We start from the raw sequence: 27,164 nt of genomic DNA, 5'->3' as shown, positions 1-27,164 counted from the left end.
CAGGGTTCATTGATTGTTTTTTTTTTATGTCATTCACAATGTATTATTCACCACACTACATTTTGGAAGATCTCAGGCTGACGATGTAATATTTAAAAATAATATTTATTTTTGTTATTATAAAATGAAAAACAGTTTTATGTATCATGGAGCGTATACTTTTTATGTGACTTATACGCAGTGAGATTAAAATAAAGTATACGCACACAAGGCAAAATATTTTTCAAAGGCTATATAAAGGCGTACATTTTTAAAAATGATTTTTCAAGGACTATATAAAGGCGGACTGGCCCAACTATATGATACCCTTCACCACTTTGGGTATCTTATATATTAGAATACGTCACCTTTTCGAAGGAACATTTACATGAAATTGAAAGAAATTAAATATGTGATCTTTATATGTAAACCGACTAACATCAATCAATACACACATGTTATTCTGCAACCTATTTTAAATTTTGTAAATCGATTAAAAGCAAACAGTACGCTATACTAAAATCGAAAGATATATGGGCACTTTGATGCACCATTTACATGAAATCGGCCGAAACTATATATGGGAGCTATATTTAAATCTGAACCGATTTTCAAAAAACTTAGCACACATCATTCCAGACTCAATTCAGTACGCTGTGCCAAATTTCGTGCATATCGAAAGATATTTAGGGACTTTGGTGCACCATTTACCTTAAATCGGACTAAAATATATATGACAGCTATATCTAAATCTGAACCGATTTTCATGAAACATAATTCTAGACTCAATTCAAATTACGTTCAAATCAAACGATTTGCAGAGACTTTGGTGCAGAATTTACCTAAAATCGGACGAAAATATGTTTTTTGGAGCTATATCTAAATCTGAACCGATTTTCACGAAACTTAGCACACGTCATTCTAGACTTAATTCAGTACGCTATGCCAAATTTCATACAAATCTAATGATTATCAAGGGCTTTGGTGCACCATTTACCTAAAATCGGACGAAAATATATATGGGAGCTATATCTAAATCTGATCCGATTTTATCCAATTTCAATGGGGTTCGTCCTTGGGCCAAATAAGTGATTTGTGCCAAATTTCATCCAAATCGGACAATAAATGTGACCTGTACTTTGTTTACAATTTAAAATCTCTTGCAATCCAACAATTTTTTGGTGGCATGGAGCGTATGCTTTATATATATCTTATACGCAATATAATAAATATAAAGTATACGCATCCCATACACTGTGTTATACGTTTTTGGAGAAGAAATTAAATTATTTATGTAATTTGTTGAAAGAAAACGGGGACCCACGTTATTTCCTAAAATCAATCAATGGATTATTGATTCTCTAAAAAGAAAAATACTCAGCAATTCAAGAATTATTGACCCAAGACCACAGCGAGAGATAAATCAAGCCATTAAGGATGTTATTTTATACAAAACTAAAAAAACAGTGAGCAGAGCAGTATTGTCGGACCTGGGCAATATTTCGTGACATTTGCAACCTCTTGCCTGATTAGAGGACAACAGCACCTCTTCCTTACACTGACATATTTTCCGAACATTACTAATATTCAGTACAGCCCTTCTTATTACTTGTCCAGATTGACTTCAACGTGGGATCGACTCAAAAAAAAAAAAAAAAAAATCAAGTTTTCGTTCCAATTCATTCCAAAATTATCATCTGATCATCACCGAAAATTATAGGCGCTGTCCTTGACCATAACTGGAACCTCATGGAAAATTTCAAATCGATCAGCGTTATAATTCCGCCCTTTAGTGTGGTAATGGGTTACTAAATGATATATAAATACATAAGCACCAGTACATATTTAAGTGTAACTCCCACATTCGAGAACATATGACAATACAATTAGTATCAATTTAAAAGTCAGCCACTCCTCTTAGATATACTGTCAATATACTGTTTTTCACACAAAAGTCAAGGTCAATTTGACCCGCTAAATATTGACGGGTCTTTTCAAAACAGCATGCTCATTCTTTGGCCCGATCCCCTTCTCCATGTAAAAATTCGCGATGTTTGGGCCATAATTGCGGTCTCTGGAGCGACCAGAAAATCAGACAAAAATGAAGTTTTTGGGCCATTTCATCCCCTAAATATTAACCGATCTTTAGGGGTCTTCATTGGGCAGAACCCATCCTACATGCAAAATTCCGTGAAGATTGGGGCCTAACTGTGGCCTGTATCGTGTTTACAAATTATAATGGACAGACGGACGGACACACATGTCTAAATCGACTCAGCTAGTCGAGATATGACGATCGGTATACTTAAAGGTGGGTCTATGACCAATATTTCGCGGCGTTGCAAACTCTTGGGGTTGCACAAAGCTATTAAGGTGTTATTTTAAGGTGTAATATTATTCCTTCAAAAAGAAAAACCATTTGCATGCAACTTCGGAGCGTATACTTTATTTGTGATATATACGCCAAATTAATTAATATAAAGTATACGCATACCATTAACCATGCCATAAAAGTTTAAGAGGCAGTAACATATTCGCCTTTAGAATTTTTTGACATACTTTGTAATCTAGGTTTTCTTTATTGGGACGATGAAATAAAAAAATTAACATACAATAACGTTCCAGTTCAATGATATTCGACTTGTAAAAATTTCCAATTTCAAACATGATTAAGCGTTTTTTTTCTAATTTCCACGAATTCACATTGATCATTACAAATTATGACAAAGGGGAAAACAAAAATTGACAGCTTTCATTAGACTTCGTGTCTAGCTAAAAATGTCGTTGTTTTGCAAATCATGTAAATTCCATGAAATGTCGTTATTAGATCTTTTCGAATACTAGCCTAAATGATTCAACATTAGTTTACTAAAAATGATTAACCACAAATAAGTAAACAAATTGAGATGAGAAATCTAAGAAATGAGGTTGATTCCTTTTTACAAAAATTCTATCGAAGACTAGAATAAAGGAGAAGAAGAAGAAGATTTTTTGTAAATAATTTCTCTCATAGATGTATGTATTGAAAACATGATTCACTTGCCTTTATGTAGAGATGGAGGAAGGAAGGGGAGGGTGTTGCTGATAAACATAGAAGATAAACTTCAACGACGACATTGACATTTGAAGGGCATTTCGGCATTTGCGGTTTGTAAACTTGACTCGAAAATAATTGTGTTTTCGTTGTTAATGTGATTATTTATTATTTAATAATAAAAAATAATTGTTTTGAAAAAAATAATAAATAAAAAATATGAATAACACATCATGCTAATTCAATGTTTTTGAACTCTTTGTTGTTTTTTGTTCAGAAAAAAATCTGAATTCTGTGATGTATTCATAAATGATTAATACAATTTTGTGATTTTTTTCTCGTCGTCTTTTGTTTTCTAAAAATAATAATTGTTTGTCTATGGAATTATAAGGAACTTGTAGGCAATAATACAAAAAAAAAAAAAACAATGACATACATATATTTATATGTAAGTACATTTATAAATTATTTACAAAGTAATAAATAATAGAGGACTTTGGACTTTGAATTTGTCTTTAAAAAACAACGACAAAATATATAGGCGTGGATTTTTAAAAATAATCTTTAAGGACTATATAAAGGCGTGGATTCTTAAAAAAAAAATAAAGGCGAAGATTAAAAAAATATTTTCCATAGGCGTGGTTTTTTTAAATTATTTTTCATAGGCGTGGTTTTTTAAAATTATTTTTCATAGGCGTGATTTTTTAAAATTATTTTTCATAGGCGTGATTTTTTAAAATTATTTTTCATAGGCGTGATTTTTTAAAATTATTTTTCACAGGTGTGTTTTTTTATACCCTACACAACTATGTTGTCAGGGTATTATAGCTTTGTGCACCCCAAGAGTTTGTAACGCCGTATAACGCCGTATGGGGCGTATATACTTGCTCCTGAAGGACATATACCCGAGAAGTTGATGTACTCTGATGTGGGAGTTATACGTAATTAGGTAAAGGTGACTATGTGCAGAGTATGTCGCGCTGATCGCTTTGAAATTGTACATGAAGTTCTGATTATGGTCAAGGATGGCGCCTATAGATTTCGGTGAAGTTGTGATTTCATTCAGGGGGTGCAATGAAACGAAAACTTTAATTTTGTCAGATTTTCTAGACGCTCTAGAGGCAATTATTATATGCAGAACATCACATAATTTACAAGGTGAAGGGGATCTGACCAAATACTTAGAGCGGCTGTTTAGATGATGATCGGTCAATATTCCGAGGGTCAAATCAACCAAAACCTAAAGTGACCGATTTTTTTTAAATGGCGTAAAAATTCACATCAAGAACAAAATTTTGGAAAATATGCCTATACTGCTCCGCTCACTGGTTTTAAATTATTTTTTAATGGCAATACAAAGGTGTGGATTTTTATACCCTTCACCACACTGTTTCACCATGTTTCCTTTTTGAGAAAATGCATAGAATCACTTTCTGAGTCGATTTACATGTATTTTTGTTAACGAAGTACAGGTCGCATTTATGATCCGATTTGGATGAAATTTGGCACAGTTCACTTATTTCGCCCAAGGACGAAATCGGTTCAGATTTAGATATAGCTCCCATATATAGTTTCGTCCGATTTTCGGTGAATGATACACCAAACTCCCAATATTTGTCCGATTGGGACAAAATTTTGCACAGCGCACTGAATCAGGTCCATGCTTATATGTGCGAAGTTTTGTTGGAATCGGTTCAGATTTAGAAATAGCTCACATATATAGTTTCGTCCGATTTTATGTAAACCATGCACCAAATTCCCAATATTTGTCCAAATGGGACAACATTTTGCACAGAGTACGGATTTAGGTCCAGACTGATGTCTGCGAAGTTTTGTTAAAATCGGTTCAGATTTAGATATAACTCCCATATATAGTTTCGTTCGATTTTTTATGAATGATACACCAAACTCCCAATATTAGTCTGATTGAGTAAAATTTTGCATAGCGAATGCTATTGAGAAAAAAATGATGCGTTATAAGGTTTGTTGAAATCGGTTCAGATTTTGATATAGATCTAATATATATTTTCGTTCGATTTTATGTAAATGGTGTACGGAAGGGTATACGTTTGTTCGAATTACACGAAATTTGCCAGAGGGTATTAAATTGAATTCAGAATGGTAAGTGTATGGGGTTTTTTCAATTGGTTCAAATAGATCTAGGTAGATAGTTGGTTCAAATAGATCTAGATAGATAGATAGATCTAGATAGCACATTTAATTTCGTCCGATTTCATCTCAATGGTTCTCCAAAGATTCTATGACCGTTATATCTAAAGGATATTGTAGATATTAAGAGGTCTTGCATGTACCCAAAGTGGTCAAGGGTATTATATAGTCGGCCCCGTCCGACTTTTGAACTTTCCTTACTGATTATTTAATTATTTCTCTTTAGCAATTTTTGTTCCCGAGTATTTTCCTTAATCCCTTCCCATTGCCGATCACCCCTTGCCTTATCTAATGCCTTTAAATTAATTTATCAATTATCTCATTGTTCTCCAATGAATTGGCTTAATTTCAATTACAAGTTAATGCCAATTAAAAAAAATGCAGTTGCTCTCGTTTTTTTGTTGTTGTTTTTTTTACATTAAATGACGAAATTGGCAAATAAAGGATTGACGGAACATTTATTGGGCATGAGTCATTGACATTTGAAATGACCTGTCTAGACAGAAGACGAAGACAACGACGAGTGAGTGAGTGAGTTTGTATCCATGGTGGAGAACACCTGATACATTTCAATAAGACTAAATTTCTTATCGCTTCGTAGAGGCGAAAGCTTGATATTTGAATTGAAAGTAATTCTAAAAAATACAAAAACAACAACAAGAACCTCACCTCAAGTTTATGACCCTCGTATATTTTTTTGTTTATCACAAATCACTGGCGGATATTTATTGTAATTACGTGGCGATGGTGAGGATGGCGATGATTCAACAGATCAAATCATTGATCATGGAATGAATGATCTTATGCAAACGAACTTGTTCCGCATCCAGATTAATCCTCTGAGATACAATAAACAAAGAACAAAATACTGTTAATCCCACACACATTAATTTCGATAATGAGAATCTTCAGTGAGTGAATCCGAGGAGATTTGCAAGTGATAGCGAAAGTTTTTGTCATTCCAAGCAGATCCGGCTGACATGACAAAAAGGAATTGTGGTCTTTGTTGTCAAGACAATAGCACAATAAATTTGCAATAAGGGGAGGTCAGTGATCATCAATGATCGCTAAAGTGAAAGACAGCTGATTAGCACGATGGTCGGACCCGTCGACAAAAATTAAATAAAATTTAAACACACACAAAACGAAAACTGGTCTAAAATCAAAATAAGGAAGAGGCAAATTATGTGCCACCATTCTTTCACCTCCACCCCGTGATGTCTCATCATTTAGCTAATACACAGAGAGTTACTAGTTGACACATTAATTTACGACTTTTTAAATGGGTTCCGCATGTATGTAGATATGTTCGAGTGTGCGTGTGTGTGCCTGTGTTCGTTCCATGTGTATGTGTCATACAAAACAGGAAATTTTTGCTGTCGATTTTACTTGTCCAACCAATCATACACATGTGAATGAGTGAGTCGTACAACCAGCCATCGAACCAGGGACCGTGGTGGAGCGTGTAATTGCAGCAGTTATATGACCGACTGTCGGTAGTCCCATGCTGGCCACCAAACAATAATCAATTGAAATGTTCATGACAGATCATTTATTTATGTTTGCTTAATGGTTGTGACAAGTGGGGGTCAATGAATTCATCGTCTCTGATTGAAACGAATAAAGTTTCATTTGGTGTCGTTTTTCTTTTCTTTTTTAATTTCAATTTGAATATTTACAAGATTGTCAATTTACTTCGAGCCGCAGCCAGCCGCAGCTCCCCTCTCTCTGTACTCAGTCTTATTGCTCATTTTTAATTTTGTTTGTTTTGGGGTTGAGGTTCAGTTAATGTGATATGGCTGTAAACAAATACGAGGTGGGTCAGGGAAATTGGAGTAAAAAAAGATGCCAGGGAATCCAGAAAAATACTTCGGGAATCTAATTATTAGAATTTTAATTTTTTTACTAGAATTTCTTTAGAAAAAATATTGTCCACCCATTTTGAAATTAGATAATATTTTTTCAAGTTTAACAGCGATAGCAACAAAAAAAAAAAAAAATTATCGCAATGGACTTGGTCATTGTCATTTGTATAACCACACAATCGACGAACAACGATAGCCAGCAGCTAGGTAAGCTTTTGAAATAATAAAAGTATTTATTTTTTTCAAATGATAAGCACTTAACGTCATTAGTTACTACCGATAATGGTTATAAATTGCGTCATAGCCACAATGGAAGCCAACCCTGCTGCTGCCCTGTCTGCATTATCAATTAGATGGACTTGTGAATTTTAATTTAGAACATGGGTGTTTTACAACAAGATTTTGGATTATATTTTGAAAATCCACACTTTTAAAATTAAATTGGGTGGTGTAGGGGGTGATAGATACCAAGCAACGACTCTGATTTGCTTTAACATGGCGAAGCCCAGTCTTATCTTGCCCCCTCTTTCATCGCAATTGTGGACACTGACCTCACCGCGGTTCATCACCCGATGAAATAGTGAGCTAATATGTGCAGCGGGTTCACCCATAATAACTATAAAAAAATGGGTTGAGGCGTCGGGTTAGTTGTCCACTCTCGGAAAACCCAACCTACTATGAAAAAGCAAAGAAAAAGAAAACCAAACCCTCCCAATTTTGACGACCTCCGCAAACGTATAAAGGACCACGATTTGCGAATCTGCACTTGGAATGTGCGCACGTTGTACAGAACAGGCGCAGTGTTCGCTTTGGCCGATGTACTCAAGAAGTACAAAGCCGATATTATTGCCTTACTGGAAATGCGATGGAAAGGGACTGGCGTAAGTAAATCAGATGAATACGCCCTGTATTATAGCTGCCATGAAAAGATCCGTGAATTTGGCTGCGGATTTATGACGGATTTATTAACAGGAGAATAAAAGACCTCGTCTCCAGATTCACTCCAGTAGATGAGCGAATTGCTATAATCCGCATAATAGCGAAGTTCTTCTACATCAGTCTTATTTGCGCCTATGCTCTGACCGAAGACAAAGATAAGCAGACGAAAGACATATTTTACGAGCGCCGAGAAACAGAATATGACCGCTGTCCTGGCCATGACATTAAAATCCAGCTAGGAGATTTTAATGCAAAAATCGGAGGGGAAAATATCTTTGGCACCACCGTCGGAAAATTTAGCCTTCATGAAAATACATCCGACAACGGCATGAGGTTTATAAACTTCGCGGCAGCAAAAAACATGATAGTTAGTAACACCAGATTCAAGCATATCGATATACACAAGGCCACCTGGATTTCTCCTGATCAAGCAACGAGAAATCAAATTGATTATGTTGTGATAGGCGGAAGGCATTCATCTAATTAATTAGACGTTTGACCGATCATTGTCTGCCTTGTGGCAGCCAAGGTTCGCACTCGTCTTAATGTTGCAGCAAAGGTGCGATCTAACACAACACGGAAACTCGACGTCGAGAAGCTGCAAATACAACAGGTAGCCGAAGCCTACATCGCTCAACTTAACCACCTGCTTGACAAAAGCACTTCTTGTCCCGACAATAGTATAGAAGTACAATTGAATGAATTGCCCACTCCCTACAAACTGTAGCAAAAGCAACACTTGGGTACCAAAGACCACCATCAAGAAACCCATGGTACGATCAGAAGTGTCGTAATGCTACTGATGTGAAAAACGCAGCGCCTGCCTTGCAGACAGTAGCAAAACGCAGTGCAATGGATAATTATCGGGAGAAAAGGAGAGGGGAGAAACGTGTTTTCAAAAAAGAAGAAAGAACAAGAAAAACATGAGTGTAAACAAATCGAGATGTACAGGAGTCAGAATGAAGTTCGGAAATATTACCAACGAGTAAAACACCAAACCGAAGGCTTTGATGCAGGCACATCCTCCTATAGAGATGAAGGAGGAAACATGGTGACAGATACAGACAGCGTGTTGAGGATCTGGAAGAAGCATTTCGAACAACTTCTGGTATCAAATCGTAGAGGTGAAGAGGATAACCCAGAACCAATAAGAGATGATGGTATAGATTGTATACCACCTAGCCAAGATGAGGTCATAAAAAATCATTAATCGGCTCAAGAACAATAAAGCAGTAGGAGCCGATGGGTTACCAGCCGAACTATTCAAAACTGGTAGTCAGATGCTGGTCAGGAGCATGCACCAGCTGATTAGTACACTTTGGCTAGAGGAAAGCATGCCCAATGGTTGGAACCTCAGCATCCTGTGTCCCGTGCACATAAAAGGAGGTAAGACGATATGTGCCAACAATAGAGGAATAAGTCCCCTTCCCATCGCATATAAAAAGCTTTCCAATGTGCTGTGTGAACTACTGAATTCAATGGTCAATGAAATTATTTGACCATACCAATGCGGATTCAGACCTGATAAATCCACCATTGACCAGATTTTCACTCTGAGCCAAGTCCTGGAAAAGACACATGAAACACACATCGACACATACCACCTATTCGTCGACTATAAAGCCGTAAATCCACCATTGACCAGATTTCCACTCTGCGCCAAATCCTGGAAAAGACCCACGAAAAACACATCGACACATACCACCTATTCGTCGACTATTAAGCCGCATTCGACAACCCTATCCGTTCAGAGGTGTCTACGTTCGGCATTTCTGCAAAATTAATACGGATATGCAAGATAACTTTAAGTGGCACAAGGTCAACAGTTAAAGTCGGAAAGGAGGTATAGGAGCCCTTCAATACCGAACGAGGATTCAGACAAGGTGACAGTGTGTCGTGTGCTTTTTTTTAAATCCTGCTGGAAAAGGTCATACGAGATGCAAAGGTGAACAGAAATGACACTCTGTACACCAAACAACACATGCTACTCGCCTACGCCGATGAAATCGATATAATGGGTCGAACATTGCGAGTGGTAACAGCCACCTTTGAACAAATTGAAAAAGAGTTTGCCAAAGTGGTTCTGACAGTAAACGGCGAGAAGACCAAGCTGATAGTATCAACGCGCAAGACGTCCAGTAGACTCGGACCAACTGAGGAACTTGAGAACTACAGCTTCGAGGTAGTTAAAGATTTTATATACCTTGGTACCGCCATAAATAAAACGAATGACATCAGTTTTGAAATTCGGATAAGGATTGTGATGGCCAAAAGAAGCTACTATGGTCTAAGTATGCAGTTTAGAAACAAGGCCACCACCCGCCAGATCAAACTAACACTTTACAAGACGCTGATACTACCCGTGCTGTTATATGGGTAGGCTGAAGCATGGGTACTTGCGCAAACAGATGAGGTAGCTCTTGGAGTGTTTGAGAGAAAAATTCTCCGAAAGATCTACGGGCCGATCTGCGTCAACGGTGAATATTGGCTTCAAATGAACCTCGAGCTTTACAATTTATACGTGGACATCGATATAGTCAGTCGTATTGAGCTGCAGCGACTACGATGGCTAGGCCATGTTGTGCGAATGAATGAGAATGCCCCAGCTCAAAAAGCATTTAAAAGCGAGCCTACTGATGGTTCCCGTAGAAGGGGAAGGCCACGAATCAGATGGAAAGTAGAAAACAACATCTCGGAACATGGTCTTTCTAATTGGCGGAAATGCGCACAAGACCGATGTGCTTGGATGTCTTTTTTAAGCTCGGTTTATGGAACAACCGTTCTGTAACGAGCCAGCTAAGAAGAATAATTCGATTAAATGTTCTTTCTACAAATAGCTTTATAATCGATATATTTTTTCATAAATAGCTTCATTATCGATAACATTTTCTATAAATAGCTTTGTTATCGATAAAATTTCCTATAAATAGCTTCATTATCGACAAAAAAGTTATCGAAAAAATTTATAAATTATTGCGAACGAATTTGTTATCGCCTCAGCAACATTTCTTTAATAAAATTATTAATTATTATCGATATAATTATATCAACAAAACGAAAAATATATATAAACAAAACAATAAATATTCCTTTATGAGTTGCCATATTTTTTGAACGGAAATTTTGTGTCATAAATGGCCTCCATGGCCATTTAAATGCCTTAATTAAAATGCAAAACGCGCTTAACGTTTTCAAAGATCAAGTTCAATGATATTGTCGTCGATTATTTTTAATATTTTTTTCTGTTTTTTTTTTCTTCTTTTTTTACTACAAAAAAATGCAATAACAACAAGAAAAACGGAATAAGTTTTATAAATGCTGACAATAGTGTTGACGACGAGTGGTGCTGATGATGATGGCGGGTGTTGGTGGCCGGCAACTTGAGTGGTGATGGTGGTGGCGTTGGTGCTTTGGCTTGCTGAATGGCTGGCTGGCATTTAATAATAACCAAAACACGAGGAGGAAAAATCATTTAACAAAAAATACAAAAAAAATCGACAAAAACAAAACACAAACGAACGAAAAAAAATATTCGCAAAAAAATACAAAATAAAAACATTTAAAATAAACGATGACTGAATAGAAAATCGCACTGACACGACGCTGCACTGCAATGGATTGGATGGGATGGACGGATGGATAATGGTGCAGACAAATTGACGATATATTTGTGTGTACACAACTACATATATATCATACATCTAAACAACAAATTTCCCTCCCCATTAGGAGTAGAAGAATATTTTGTGATGAAAGGCGTACTCTTGGATTATTATTTGAAAAAAGTGAAAATAAATAAATTCGAAATCTAACAAACAAGAATTCATAAAATATCGACTAAAATATTTTCAAATTATAAAAGAAACATAAATATAGAGAGAGTGAAAGAAATTATGGTAATAAATTAAAATAATTATAGATGTTTATAAATTTTAAAAATTATAAATAAATAAAAGAAAAGTAAAATAAGCAAACAAAAAATGTAAAACAAATAAACAAAGAATAATATATATTTTCAAATATACACACAGTTGAATTTTGATTATGTGGATTGGGTTTTGAATTATTAACAGAAATATTACTACGATTTTGTAGATGTAGAAATTTCCTATTTCAAATCGGGATCGAGTAAAAAAAGGAAAAAATGCTAAAAGGTATGAAAGGACCATTACCAGACAATTTTTTCAAATTCTTAATTCTTTTCCATATATTTTTTACGTGGACTTTATGATTAATAATAAAATTACAAAAATGCGGCTGCAATTCTCAAAATACTTAAAACTGGGCGAGAACATTTTATAGTGTCTATGTCAAAACATGGTCAAAACTCCAAAAATTAGGCGATATCTTTATATGGGGGATATGTCATAAAATGGACCTAATATTATCATTTTCTGCGCAGATGCATATTGATGCATATTTTTATGGTTCCCAAGAGGAGTGGATTTTTTAAAGAGATTTTTTCAAGGTTCAAGAGTCGAGTCGATTTTTCAAAGAATATTTGTTTAAGATAATTTGTTCTTCAAGTGGCTTCCATATGTTAAAATATATTTTTTCTTGGTGCCCAAAAGGGCATTGTGTTTTAAATAATATTTTTAGAGGATATTTGTTCAAGTTCTCCCAGAAGAATATTATTAATGGTCCCCAAGAGAAATGGATTTTCTGAAGAATATTTTTTAAAGGTTCCGATTTTAAAGGCGTATATTTTTTAAAGAACATTTTTTTCAAGGCTCCCGAGTGGAGTGAATCTTTAGAAAATATTTTTAAATGTCTACAAGAGGCGTATCTCGAAGAGGCGAGGAGTGGATTTTTTTAAAGAATATTTTTTCATGGCCTATAAGAGGCGTACATTTTTAAAGAATATTTGTGGAAGGTCTATAAGAGGCGTGGATTTTTTTAAGAATATTTGTGGAAGCCCTATAAGAGGCGTGGATTTTAAAAGACTATTTTTTATGGCCTATATGATACGTGGATTTTTAAAGAATATTTGTTGAATGCGTGGATTTTAAAAGACTATTTTATGGCCTATATGATACGTGGATTTTTAAAGAATATTTGTTGAAGGCGTGGATTTTAAAATCATTTTTTCAAGGCCTATAGAAGCGTGGGTTTTCTAAGAATAATTGTTCATAGTCGCCAAGAGGCGTGGATTTTTTAAGGAATATTTTATAAGGCCTATAAGTGGCGTTGATATTTAAAGAATATTTTTATGGCCTATAAGAGGCGTGGATTTTAAAATAATAATTTTCAAGGTATATCATATTTTTTTCTTGGTCCAATAGAGGCGCATATTTTAAAGTTTTTTATTTCTAGGTCCATAAGACGAAGTGATTTTTAAAGATATCTTTTCTACGTCCATAAGAGGCGTAGATGTTTGAAGATATTTTTTTCGGGTTTCTAAGATGTGAAGACTATTAAGGAATATTATTTCATGGCCCCCAAGAGGCGCAAATGTTTAAAGATATTTTCGCTAAGTGTATAAAAGGCGCAGACTTTTATAGACATTTCTTTCTAGGTCCATAACATGCGCAAATTTTTAAAGATATTTTTAAGGTCTATGTCCATAAGAGGATTTTTTAAAATATATTTCCATAAGAGAATTTTTAAAAATGGTTTTTTCTATGTCTAAAAGGGGTCTAAATTTGAAAAGATCTTTTTTATTGTCCATAAGAGGCGCTGATTTTTAAAAATATTTGTTTCTAGGTCCAGCAAAATCACATATTTTTTACGATATTTTACTTTATCTTCTAACTCTGACCTCTTTTAAAGGATATATACTAAGTTCCATAAGAACAATTTTCAATGTACTGCTCATAGTCAAAATATAAACCCGAACTAATAATAATTTAAAAACTGTTCACCCTGAAGTGTATGAGTATGGTGATAAAAATAATTATGCAAAAAAAGTTTAGTTATGATACTTCCGATCTCAGTCCAAAGATCTTTTATGGCAAATATGGTCAGTTTTATGTATATACAGAAAGCCTAAGAACTCTTGTCTAAGTACTGATTCGCAGGATACTATATTCGATCTGAGCTCAAGATACTCATAATTTTAAATTCTAAACTTTTCGACCTGAAAAGTATGCCCAAAAAATGTATTTAGTTCTGAGTACCTTCGGGTTCAGTCCAATGTTTTTTTATGGCCACTATGGCCAGTCTAATATCCATAGAGAAAGCCTTAGGAACTGATACCTATTACGTATTGACTTGAGGGCTACTATAATCACAATTCACACAATTTAAATAATTAAAAAAAATCATACAATCTACAAAATCAAATCAATCTTAAATCCACATAATTCCAATTCAACTGGTACCACATAAAAAATTAATAATGAAATAAAGAATAAAAACAAAATCAAAATTAAAATAAAAAACATACCCCAAAAACAATTGTGTATGATCCGCCGGGGCCTGTTGATGATGGTGTACATTAAGGGTCTGAGGACGCATATTGGACGCCATTGAGGCTACGACCAAAGCTGATGTTGAACTGCTGCGAAATGTGCGTATACTGCAGAATGAATGTGGATCCATTAGAGAGGATGATGGACTATGTTTTATGCCATTTGGACTTAAGCAGGGTGGCGATGACGGTGATGACGATGTGGGTATTTTTGTTGTTGAGGTGGTGTTGCTGGCGACGATGCAACCATTGCCGCCAACAAATGTTGTACTGCCACGACTAAAGGCCTTATTGAATTTTCGGGCACCATTTAATAGTTTGTGTTTGGCGGAAGGTGAACTGTTGCCGATGTTGTTACCGGCATTTGTGGCGGCACTATTCAAAGTGGCTGCCGCTGCCGTAGTGGTTGTTGTTTTTGCTCGTAGGCCCATTGTGTAGAGGATTTTTTTGCGAAACTTTTCAAATTTGTTTTTTTTTTTAATTTGTATCCAGCTGTTTGTTATTTGATTTTTATTAAGTCACAGTTTTTTTTCTTTTACGTTTTTCTGTTTTGTTTTTGTTTTATTTGAGTTTGACGGTATTCATTGTGACGTCCAGTTTTATTGTATGGCTCATAACCGTTTTACACGCTTCACTTGTTTGTTTTTTCTGTGTATGGTGGAGGGGAGCAAGAGCATTTCTCTTTATCTTTAATAAATATAATGTTTTAATTGTTTAAAGAAAAAAATAACAACAAAAAAATTTTTATTTAATATGAACTTTTTTGCAACTTTTGCTACTGGCTAGGCGTGCTAGTTTTGATAGTGTGCTGGATGTTGGGATGGGAAAACTGACAATCACCCAGGCGAAGAAAGCCACAATATTTATCACACTGAGAGATATTTGTTAATGTTTATAAGAAAAAAATATTTAACAATAACAACAATAGCCATTCAAATTGTCAAAAAAAGCGCGCACACAATAACTCACACAAACAACAATAACAATAGAGCATTTAATATAATAATGAAAATATAAATAAATTTTCAATTCAATTGCTTTGCTTTCTTTTCACAAATTTTTGTGGAGGTTGGGATGGATGGCTGGCTGGCTGATTTGGTGGGTGTCCAGCATTAACGAGGGCAGCACATCTCTCTTCATTCTCTAATTACACTTTTTTAGTCAAAGATACACAAACTTTCTATAATTTTTTTTTCTATCTGTCTGTCTACCTCCAAAGAAAACATTCACTCGATTTTCTTTACGCGTCCAAATATTTTTTTTTTCGCTTTGGTTTGGCGGTGGTGAAGCGCTTCGAATATTACCAACCAACAACGTTCGCGGCGTTATGTATCGTTTGATTGCTGCTTGGTTTTATTTCTTGGATTTAATTTTAGAAATGATTTTAGCAAAGCTGTTATAGAGCGTACGAACGAACGAGCGGAGAGCAGGCAGTCAGGGGCAGCTGACAGAGAAACGCGTTCGAACCGTAGTCGTCAACAACAACAGCGTCTATACGAACAAACGAACGAATCAACACAACAAAAATTGTTTGGTGTTGCTTTGCTTTTGTTGGATATTTTGTTTGTGGTCTCTTGTCGTCTTTAGTATTTTTCTCTAGTTAAGATCACAACCTCGCGAGAGTGCAAAACAAGACAAAATAATAAAAAAAACAAAATAACGTTAAATTAAAAACAATCTTTTTTAGAATACAGCGTTATGTGGCCGTTGTCGCCGAAGGCAAACATACGAATGTTGTGTTCGTCGTCGTTCGTAAAATTTTGCCATGAATGAAGAATGCAATACAAACAAACCAACAAATGTACCATCGTCGTAGTAGTCATTCGTATTCGTTGCTGTCGTCGTCCCATTGAAATAAATAAAAAAATGACAACATTCGGCAGCATGTGAAACTCACACGCTCTCTCTCTCACACACACACACATAAATTTGCCTTGAAGAGCCGACAAGATACTATGAGCTGTATCTCAAAGATACACAGACATGTGGGTGAGAGCAATGGGAGAATTAGAGAGCCTAAATAACAAGAGGAAATCAAATGTGATCACAACACTCTTAGGATTGTTTTTTAGAGTGGAATTTGTTAAAGAGAGCGTTAAAGTATTTTGAAGAGAAATATGAAATTAAAGCAGATATATATATATTGGAGATATAGCTAAATCTTAACCGATTAATACGAAACTTAGCACACATCATTCTAGACTCAATTCAGAGCGCCATGCCAAATTTCGTTCAAATCGAAAGAAAGTAACAAAAATGCGACCCCAAATATGCGACCTATACTTTTCATTTAACATGGACGGATATTCATAAATCGACACAGATATTGATTCTATGCATATTCTCAAAAGGAACCATGTGTCTATCTTGTTTCCTTTCGTCTGTTACAAACATATGTACAAAGACATAATACCCTGCAGCACAATGTGGTGAAAAAAGGGGGTTATATGGGGACTACCCCCATTTGGGAAGGAGATTTGTTACCGGATTGAAAAACTCAAAATACTGAAAATTTTGGGGGTAACGTTATATGGGGGCTACCAGAAAAAGTGGATGCATCTTTATAATTTTTACTGGAGAGATTTGATACCCAATAATAACGCAAAGTGCCAAATAATAGCGAAATAGGTCGGAAAATTTTTAGTGGAGGAACTTGGTACCCAATAAGAACCCAATGTTCCAAATTTCAGCGAATTCGGTTGAAAAAGGCGCTAATAACTCTAATATACCGAAAAATTGGGACACCGTTATATGGGGGCTACCAGAAAAAGTGGACCGATGTTTATAATTTTTAGTGGAGAAATTGGTACCCAATAAGAACCCAATGTAAAAAATTTCAGCGAAAATAGTTGAAAAGGGGCTATGCCTAAACGTGGACCGATATAGCCCATCTTCGAACTTGAAATACCTGCAGTCGTTTAGAAGCTAGAGTGATTACAACAGGCAGGCGGACATGTTTAAATCGCCATAGAATTTTGCTCTGATCAAGAATATATACACTTTATAGGGTCGGAAATGATTATTTCGATGAGTTACTATGGTGGTGGGTATAAAAACTTGGGATAATCTGTTGAAAGACCATGTTCCGAGATGTTGTCTTTACATCGAATTCGTGGCCTTCCCCTTCTTCGCGAACCATCAGTTGACCTTTAATTTTGCAAACATGGCTGCGGATTGGGCTGCCAAATCTACTTAGAGGGCAATAAAAATCAGAGCGAACACGTGAAATAAGCTTTATAATTCAGGACTTAAAAGAATCTCGACATGTTTAGACAATTGCGTCGATATACGACCGTTTTTCCAATGATTTGTACAGCTCATAAGGAATATAATCTGAGCAATTTGGTGGGGTGATTTCCTCTCACCAAACCTAAGAAGGTCCATGAAATTTTAAACTCACCCTCTTCGAAAGACCCATACATACGTCTTTCGTATATATTTTAGCTGGTGCTTTATTTCCAAGTCAAAGACTCATATCTGCACATGAGAGCAATAGAAATCCTCATGAAAGTTGATGTAAAAAAAAGGACCTAAAAAATCTAGACAAGTTCTGTCAATGGTGACAGAATTTATTATCCCTCATTGGAAGTGCTTGTTTTTTTTTGGCTCTTTGTAAGAACAAAGCCCAACAACTAAGGAGATCTATGAAAAATCAGGATATACAAACTTTGCCTTGTGTTATTTTATTCCCAAACCTGTGGAGGTCCATGAAAAAAGTACATATCTGCAAATTGTAGTAAGGTGCATAGTGATTTTTAATTCTATGTACAGTGTAATGATTAACAAAATTGCTGATTATTTGAGGGGTAGGTATCAGAAGAAATCGGACAATAGGTTCCATTTTTGAACCTGGGGTTGTTTTTGAAATATTGCGATATGCAGGATTTCGATAAAATTTAAATACGTCACGTTGATTTTTTTTTAAAAGATGTCCTTTTATGTGGATCCACAAAAAAGCGTGAACCAATCTTTGTAATAATTCAAATTTTGTTAGAAGTACAGTAGCGTATATTATAATATAAATTTTTATATTGACCTTACAATTTGGATATTCTTAGAAACAAACGATTTTTTAATTTTTGGTTTCATTCATAACATATTGACGACGACCTAGAGTTTCAAAAATTACCACTTTATTCTCGTCTGGCAATAAAATGTTACGCCACTTATACACTGGTCAATCTAGAAGATCTTTTGCAAGTTTTAATTTAAATTCTTTTTTGATGCTATATATTTCATTAAAGTTCGGCAATGTGTATTCTTGAACGGTTCGATATATTTTGGACCGCTCCACAATATAAAGTAAGTCCCTTCTTTAGTTCCGTAATTCCTTTTAGTTCAGTTCAGTTTTTATACTACTCTACTGTATTACAATGTGCCAAGTTAGGACTCTCTATGAGGCCTAAATACTTGGAACTTCACATAGGTTTCGTACTAGACTCAGGCTTTGTATAGACTACCACCTATAACTTGGAAATTCACCTACGCTTCGAAGGAATATTATGATGTGCCAGTTTTTGACCAAATTTCCTACTCCCTTCAAAAGTCTGGAATAAATTTGGTTTATATACACCTTCACTAGCTTCAAGGCTCAGGGTAAAAGATTCTTGTTTTAAAATATATACCTGTTTAAAAATCTACCATAAGCGTTTTGATTTGAAGCTATTACGAAATGTGGTGAAATTTTACAACTAACAAGATTTTTAGGACCATTTTTGTTGAACCGTTTTAATGGAAAAATCAGTGCTATTTTTCTGGTTAACTCCACATAAATTACACGAATTGCCCAACAAATGTGAGTCAACTAAGATAACGCCTACATTTTATCTTACAACGAAGCGAGTGCCCAATAAGGAACAACAATTGGTGTAAACAGTAGTATCGAATCAAATAGTCATTATCTGAGATTTGTTTTTACTTCGCAGAAATGAGATATACGCAATAATTTAATTAAATGTAATCTGACGAAACATGAAAATGATTTACAATAGATTTTTCAGGTGAATCGTTTGTGACAAAATACATTATAGCTTTCGAGCGGGTTAAACGTTTTTAATTATTTTTTATATGGACCTAATTTAGGTGTTCCCTAAACCTGTAGGCCTATTCTGTAACTTTTAACAACATTCGATATTGTTTTATTTTCTTTTGTTATTGTAAAAACAAACAAATGAAATTGTTGTAAAATAAACAATGTCGAATGTTGTTAAAAAGTTACAGAATAGGCCTACTGATGTATACCAAAGGAAAAACAAGGTGTTTGCTGATTTCTACAAGTCACCGTGATGGTCCCATATAATCTAGTGCTACAGAATATTGCAGAGGGATTGGGGATCGTCTTTAAAGTTAGGGGAAATTATATGACAGGAACACAATAAAGTATCTAACTTCGCCTTCTTGGTACCCAACACAAGTTTCGATTTAATGTTGGGTGTATGGATTGGGGTTACATTACTAAATGAAGTCCAAACCGATTTACAAAGGTATTTGTAAATGTTCTTCAACAACACTTCTTTTTACCGAAGCACTTATTTCACTTCTTATCAGCACAGCATCCCTTTGCCCAACACTCTCCAATCTACCTGTTACCTACAACCCAAATTTACAAGTTGTAATCTTAACACTTTACCAACTGAGCGAGAGAGAGGGTCAACAGATTTCATTACTCTATGAATATATAAAAAAAACTCTCACAACAAATATTTTGTTTATCGCAACACTGTTGCGTAGATAAGCACAAAATGTGAAAACCTGTCAGAATTTTCCGCTACCTAAAATGAAAAGGTCATAAGATAAGGCGTTAAATGGCCATGCTGGACAAATGTAGCGTACAATGAATTGTGGCGAGGTGATGAGAATGAGAAAACAACTATAACACAATGCCATTGTAAATAAACAAAATTTAAGAGACATCAAGAGGGAGAGTGTTTGGAAGAATGACCTCTCTTGAGTGAGCGAGCATATCCCCTATGGATGAATTGTTTTCATTTTAGTAGGTGTGTCAGTGAGCCTTGTCGAAGTGAATGAGAATTATTTTGTACTCAACAATACTCACACATTGAGTGTATGAAAAGCAAACAAATACGGCCTTCGCAAAAAATCGAAACAAAAAACAACAACAATAAATAAAAACAGCAACAACAACATCAACACAACAAAAAGCCACAAAAACTTACACACAGTTGTGGTTTTATTTCCGTTTTGGCTGTTATGGTTTATTTTATTTATTTTTTATTTTGTTTTTTATTTATTTATTAATTAGACTGTTTTATCTGGTAGTATACTACGATGATATATTCATATACATATATAGAAACAAACAAACTGACGACGACGACATGGCAGACAAGTACCTTTTACTTGGCCATACTTTTTTTGAATGCCAAACAATTGTTAATTAAAACAAAAGCACAACGAAAAAATAGACAAAATTAATGCCGTTAATACCGTTGACACGTGAATGTGTTTTTGTTTTTTGGTGGTTCTTTGAAATTGAAAACCAGTTATAAACAACAGATGTGGCCACATATAAAAATACTATTAGACCTTAACGTAAAAATGAATGATATACCGGGGAGTAGAGAGGTAGAGGAAGGGAGGTAGATTTGTATATTCATCTAACAAGGACATGTGTGGTTATTTTTAGTTAAAATAAAACGCAGCTCACGTATATTTCAAGAAGTATTTAGCAACAAAAATGTCAATGGCTATAATTCCATGAAATATTTACATTATAAAATGCAAAACGTGATCTAACAAGATCATTTCAAAACCAGTAAGGAAAGCTAAAAAGTCGGACGGGGCCGACTATATGATACCCTTCACCACTTTGGGTACACACAAGAGATGTTAATATATACAATATACTGTAGATAGCACAAACCTATAATCTTTGGAGGACAATTGAGATGGAATCTAGCGATATTAAATGTGTTATATTTGAACCAATTAACAAACCCATACTCATACCTTTCTAAAATCAATGAAAAATTGCATTCAAACGGCAGTCATTGATTCTTTGGTGTACCATTTGTATGAAATAAAGAAAAATTATATATGGGAGCTATATATAAACACATATACCTAATTTAACAACCGTTGCGTACACCATTTGTTTTTTGTTATCTCTCTATATTTAATTTAATACCCTCTGCCCTTTGGTGTGCCATTTACATAAAATCGAACGAAAATATATATAAGACCTATATCAAAATGTGAACCGATTTCAACAAACCTTATCACACATCATCGGACAAATATTGGAAATTTGGTGCATCATTCACATAAAATCGGACGAAGCTATATATGGGAGCTATATCTAAATCTGAACCGATTTTAACAAAGCTTCGCAGACATCAGGCTGGACCTAATTTAGTACTCTGTGCAAAATTTTTTCCCAATCGGACAAATATTGGGTGTTTATCATTCACAAAAAAATCTGACGAAACTATAAATGGGAGCTATATCTAAATCTGAACCTATTCCAAAAAAACTTCGTATACATAAGTATGCACGTGATTCAGATGTGCACAATTTTGTCTCAATCGGACAAATATTGGGAGTTTGGTGTATCATTTACATAAAATCCGACGAAACTGTATATGGGAGCTATGTCTAAATCTGAACCGATTTTCTTCAATTTCAATAGGGTTCGTACTTGGGCCAAATAAGTGAACTATGCCAAATTTCATCCAAATCGGATTATAAATGCGACCTTACTTTGTTCACAAAAATACATGGACGGACATGCGTAAATAATACACTCTACCACAGTGTGGTGAAGGGTATAAACATGGAGATATATTGACCATTTTCTGCATATTTGGTTCTAAACAATATATATTTATATATATATATATATATATATATATATATTATATGTACTAAAAAAATCCACGCTCGGAACATTGTGAGGGTCCATGAAAAATATTAACAAATTTAAGAAATCTACGATTTGATAATCTATGAAAATTTATTATTAAACAATGTATGAAAATGTACGCTTTGATATTCATTGAGACATCTTTTTCAATAACTACGCTCTGATAACCTTTTTAATTAAAGCTTCAAAAACTCAACGCTTAAAAGTCTATACTTCAATATTCCTCGAAAAGAAAATATATACAAAAATCTACATTTCTAAAAAAATTTAAAATATGTTTTTTAAAAATTCAAAATATTTAAAATCTATTTTCCGATATCCTTTGAACATTTATATACCCTACACAAATATATTGTAAGCAGGAAGTTCTAGTTATCAGATAATATTTAAGGGATGAAATGGGCCGAAAACTTATTTTGGTTTGGTTTTCTAGTCGCTCTAGGCGCCACAATTATAGGACATCACATAGGGATCTGAACTATATTTTGAACTGAGACCTTTGTCTGTTAAATACCAAAATTCGAATCTTATGGGAAGCCGTGATTAGGAAAAGATGGCAGGGCAAGGATGTATAGGTGTTGACCTCAAGACGATGAAGAGTGTTCAAAAATCGCAAAATATTACCAAGACTAGTAATATTGATCCGCCGAGAATAAAAGTTCAGTGGTAGTTGTGTAGAATATCATATGGTCGACCCCGTTAGACAATACTGCTCCGCTCACTGGCTATAAATAAAATCTATGCTATATTCATTCTATAAAAAAACTAAAAACACGCTTATGATGATCTTAAAAAATATTCTTTTAAAAATCCGCACCTTTTTGGTCCTAGAAAAAAAGATTTAAAAATCCACGATAATTGTGGCCCTGGAAGAGTTATTTCTTGAAATATAAATGGTGGGTTGGGCTCCTGACAATTATTTTTTTAAAAAATTAAAGCTTATCCATGCTTTCTGTGGTCCTAGAAAAATGTTTCTTTAAAAAATCCATTATTCTTTAAAAAATACACGGCCCAAAAAATATTTTTTATAAACTCAACGTCTATTGGTGGTTCTTGAAAATCCATTCTTAAAAATTCATCGCTCTGTTAGTCCCTGACAAAAATTTACACCTCTATTGATCTTTAAAAAAAATTCCAGGCTTTCTGTGGCTATACTATAATATTTTGTGAATATTACGCTTATTTTGTATTTTACAATGTATTTTAAAATTTTACAGGACAGACAAGTGATATATTGAACTCAGTGCCCTTACTCATCACTACAAAACAACAATAAATCAGATAATTTTAGGTTTTTTAATATATCGAAAAAATCTCAATTTCTTTAAAAAGTCGACTTATTTGCCTGTTTACGTGAAACCTCCGATATGCATTATTATTGTCCATTAATATTATCCAGAACTGGATAGAACTAGTGCCACCGGTCTTGGAGTACAATGAACATTTTCATTTCTTAGCACTATTTACATCGTAATTATTAGCCATGGTAATTCCCCCTTCTCCCCTTCACTTTCACCACCGATTACCCTGAATTTAGCTATTGGACAAGAAATACACCTAAACTTTGACATTTATAAACGGCTAAATAAGGGGGGCTGGGCGGTGAAAACAAAACTAACGATTGATTGCCTATCAATTACCAACACCACCACAACCATCATTATTATTGCTGCCAAACGTATGTGTATATTTTTCTTTGACGTTTACACCAATTTGAAGTGTTACAAACAAACAAACTAACAAGTGAGGGCCTGCGAGAATACATTAAGGGCTTTGGCCCGCCAATGTTGTTGCTGGTGATGATGATGAGTAATAATACCCGTGCTGAGTGATGCCCCCAAAAAATAAAATACACAACTACAAGCGACATTAACTACAAACCGCCTTAAGGGTCAATGGCCCAACATATAATCGGTACACGATCGATTGGCCTTTGTTGCTGCTGCTGGTGGTGCTCCACTTTAATGCTGTTTGTTTGCTATTATTGTTGTTGTCGCTGTTGTTGTTTTTTGGTTTTTGTTGTTTCTGCTGACACTAAATGCGAGCAGAGCGTCTACATTTAGACATTTTATTTATACATCATTAGTTTCATATATACAAACATACATTCATACATACATATGTATGTAGGTATAATTAAGTATGTATGCTGTCGATTATATTTACAATATATAGCTCGTGTTTTGTTTATTTATTTGGGGGGCTTTGGGGCTTTTCTGACTGACAGACCATATGTCAAATTGACTATATGTCTGTCCTGTATATTGCTAAGTTTTTTTTTTGCTTTGTTTTAACTTAATTGTGTTTCCTATTTTCTACTCGTTTTTTATTTATATATGTCGCTCTAGGTTGTTGTGGCTGTTGTTGTTTTTTTTTCCTAGTTTCCAAAATCGGAATCAAAGTGGTACTTGTTTTTTGGCGATTTTTTTTTTAAATTTATTTATTTTTTGTTGTTTTTTTTTCGCTTGATAGATAGATATGTTTTGTGGTGTGTGCCTCCTCCGCCTCCGACAATCGGAGGTTGATTCGTTCGTTCGAATGTTGTGCTCAAACGCAGGTCTTTTGACATTTTGATATTTTTTTCTGTATTTTTTGTTTTAGGTGTAGTTGTTTTTGTTGTTGCTGCTGATTTTTTGCTGTTGTTCTTGTATGAAAAGCCGTTTTTAACGCTTACGTCATTTACGAAAATAACACCAGAATAGCACAACGACCATTGCGAACATTCCCACATTGTTTGTAGGCCCATACCGACGACAACGGCGACGACGACGCGTTGAAACACTACAGACGACGAATGCGAGAATATAACACAAATGGTCGAAAGAAGATGGAGGAAAAAATAAAAAAGGAAATAAATAAAAGAAATTACCCGGCTGGGTTGGTTCTTCTTGTATTTCTAGTCTGAATTAAGTCGTAGTGTTGCCACTGAGACTCATTTTTGGTAAGGGTTAAACAAGAAACCCCTGCCCTATCATACCATAAAGGTTCCCCCAAAAGGAAAAAACGAGTGTAGAACTGGGAGCAAAATGCCGACTAACTCTTAAACCTGGAAAAAAATACATATAAATCACGAATATGCAAATATATGGGAATGTTTGTTATATTTAAGGGTATTGGTGTGTATTTACTGAGTTGTGCCCAAATTCGGGAGAATTTAAAATTGTCTTCGAGGATCATTTAACCTCCGGACAATTTTAAATGCCAAACTAGGTTGGAAAACATGACCAATACTTCAAAATACCTAAAATCGATCAGTACCATTTTTGTGGGACTGGAAATGGTTTTAGGGCATCAGACTCATCTTTTGTCATATTTCAGATAATTCTTCAAAATTTAGATTCTCACATAGAAGTGCGAGGTTCCTTAATTCAGACAAAAACTATTTGATTTTGGTACATCTACACAACAATACTTCAAATATTTTCCTTAATTACATATTTTTCACTACTGGGTCCGTATTCTTAAATAAGGGAATTTTTTTAGTAGAAGGGGTAAATGGTGTTCTATATATGTGGCAACTCTGAGCTAAAGCTTAAAGGTAGTTTTTTATTACTCATGGAATAGTAGTGGTAAACTAAGAAACAAGACAAGATGTTTGGAGGTGTGTTAGTTTTACAGTGGAGCGTGTTCAATGCGTACGTTCCAGCCAAATGGTTTAAATGACTCAATGGCGCCCAACGTGAGGTAATGGCATTATTTTTTATTGGAAGGAGAAGATCAAACATTAACGTATATGAAGGGATATAACAAAAAGGGCTATAAAATCACTGGGAACCCCAATTGACACCCAACGCGGTAATAGCAATTTTAAATATTATGGAAAATGTAAAAATGTGTCTAGAAATATATATATATATAAAATCACAATGCACCTTTATATGGAGTCTTATAAAAATAACCTGAACCTATGCTGACAACTTCTCGTAAGAAGGCTTTTTATTCACGTAGAATTCCCAGTGATATATTTTAATACTTTAATGGAACATTTTGACCGAGATTTTTAAATGGCGCCCAACGTGAGACATATGGAAGCTATATCTAAATCACAAAACTTAACATACGTAATTCCAGACGCTACACCAATTTTCGTGCAAATTGAAGTAAATATTGGGACTTTGGTGCAGCTTTTACATTAAATCGGACGAGAATATATATGGGAGCTATAAATATATATGACCCGATTTTCACGAAACTTAGCACACATCATTCTGGAACTAATTCAGTACCCTATGCCAAAATTCGTGCTAATCGAAAGATATATAGGGATTTTGGTGCCCCATTTACCTTGGACCAAAATATATATGGGAGTTATATCTAAATCTGAACCGATTTTCAATAGGGTTCGACCAAATAAGTGACTTGTGCCAAATTTCATCGAAATCGGATCATAAATGCGACCTGTACTTCGTTTACAATTAAACATCTACAGACGGACGGACGAGCATGCATATATCGACTCAGAAAGTGAATCTATGCATATTCTCAAAAGGAACCATGTGTCTATTTCGTTTCCCTTTGCCTGTTACAAACATATGCAAAAAGACATAATATCCTGTACCACAGTGTGCTGAAGGGTATAAAAATGGATGGAACAACCCATTGTAACTATTGGGAATCGGTAGGTATAGATATATTGGAAATAGGGCCAATGCTAGGAAGCATCGATAGAAAAATGCGAGTTTTTGTAAGAAAACCTTTCAAAAAATCTAACATAAACTCTGAGAACCTGAAATCACATTTGGTATTGGAATAAGGTTGAGAATTTATATCGTCAGGGTCCCCTTTTGATAGCTTTAGGGTTGTTTAATACCGCTACACTGATACATACGATGTTCGTATATCGGGAAGGATATGCAAGGAAGTTTTTTGTTCTTAAACATATAGAAA

General features: G+C 34.7%; 1 protein-coding gene across 1 annotated transcript in view; it reads right to left on the bottom strand.

Moving 5' to 3' along the window:
* Positions 1 to 14,826, bottom strand: part of LOC133333848 (uncharacterized) — a 41,767-nt gene extending 26,941 nt beyond the window's left edge. The window contains exon 1 of the mRNA XM_061542158.1: positions 14,372 to 14,826. Coding sequence (XP_061398142.1) covers positions 14,372 to 14,826 — 455 coding nt within the window. The remainder of the gene's footprint in view (positions 1 to 14,371) is intronic.
* Between the last annotated feature and the right edge of the window lie 12,338 nt (positions 14,827 to 27,164).

The sequence above is a fragment of the Musca vetustissima genome, unplaced genomic scaffold (genome assembly GCF_032173495.1).
Source record: "Musca vetustissima isolate MV318-11 ecotype Yass unplaced genomic scaffold, APGP_CSIRO_Mvet_v1 utg9142, whole genome shotgun sequence".
In the NCBI taxonomy this organism is placed as follows: Eukaryota; Metazoa; Arthropoda; class Insecta; order Diptera; family Muscidae; genus Musca; species Musca vetustissima.
The sequence above is the reverse complement of the archived record's forward strand: the minus strand, read 5'-3'. Positions and strand labels throughout refer to the sequence as shown.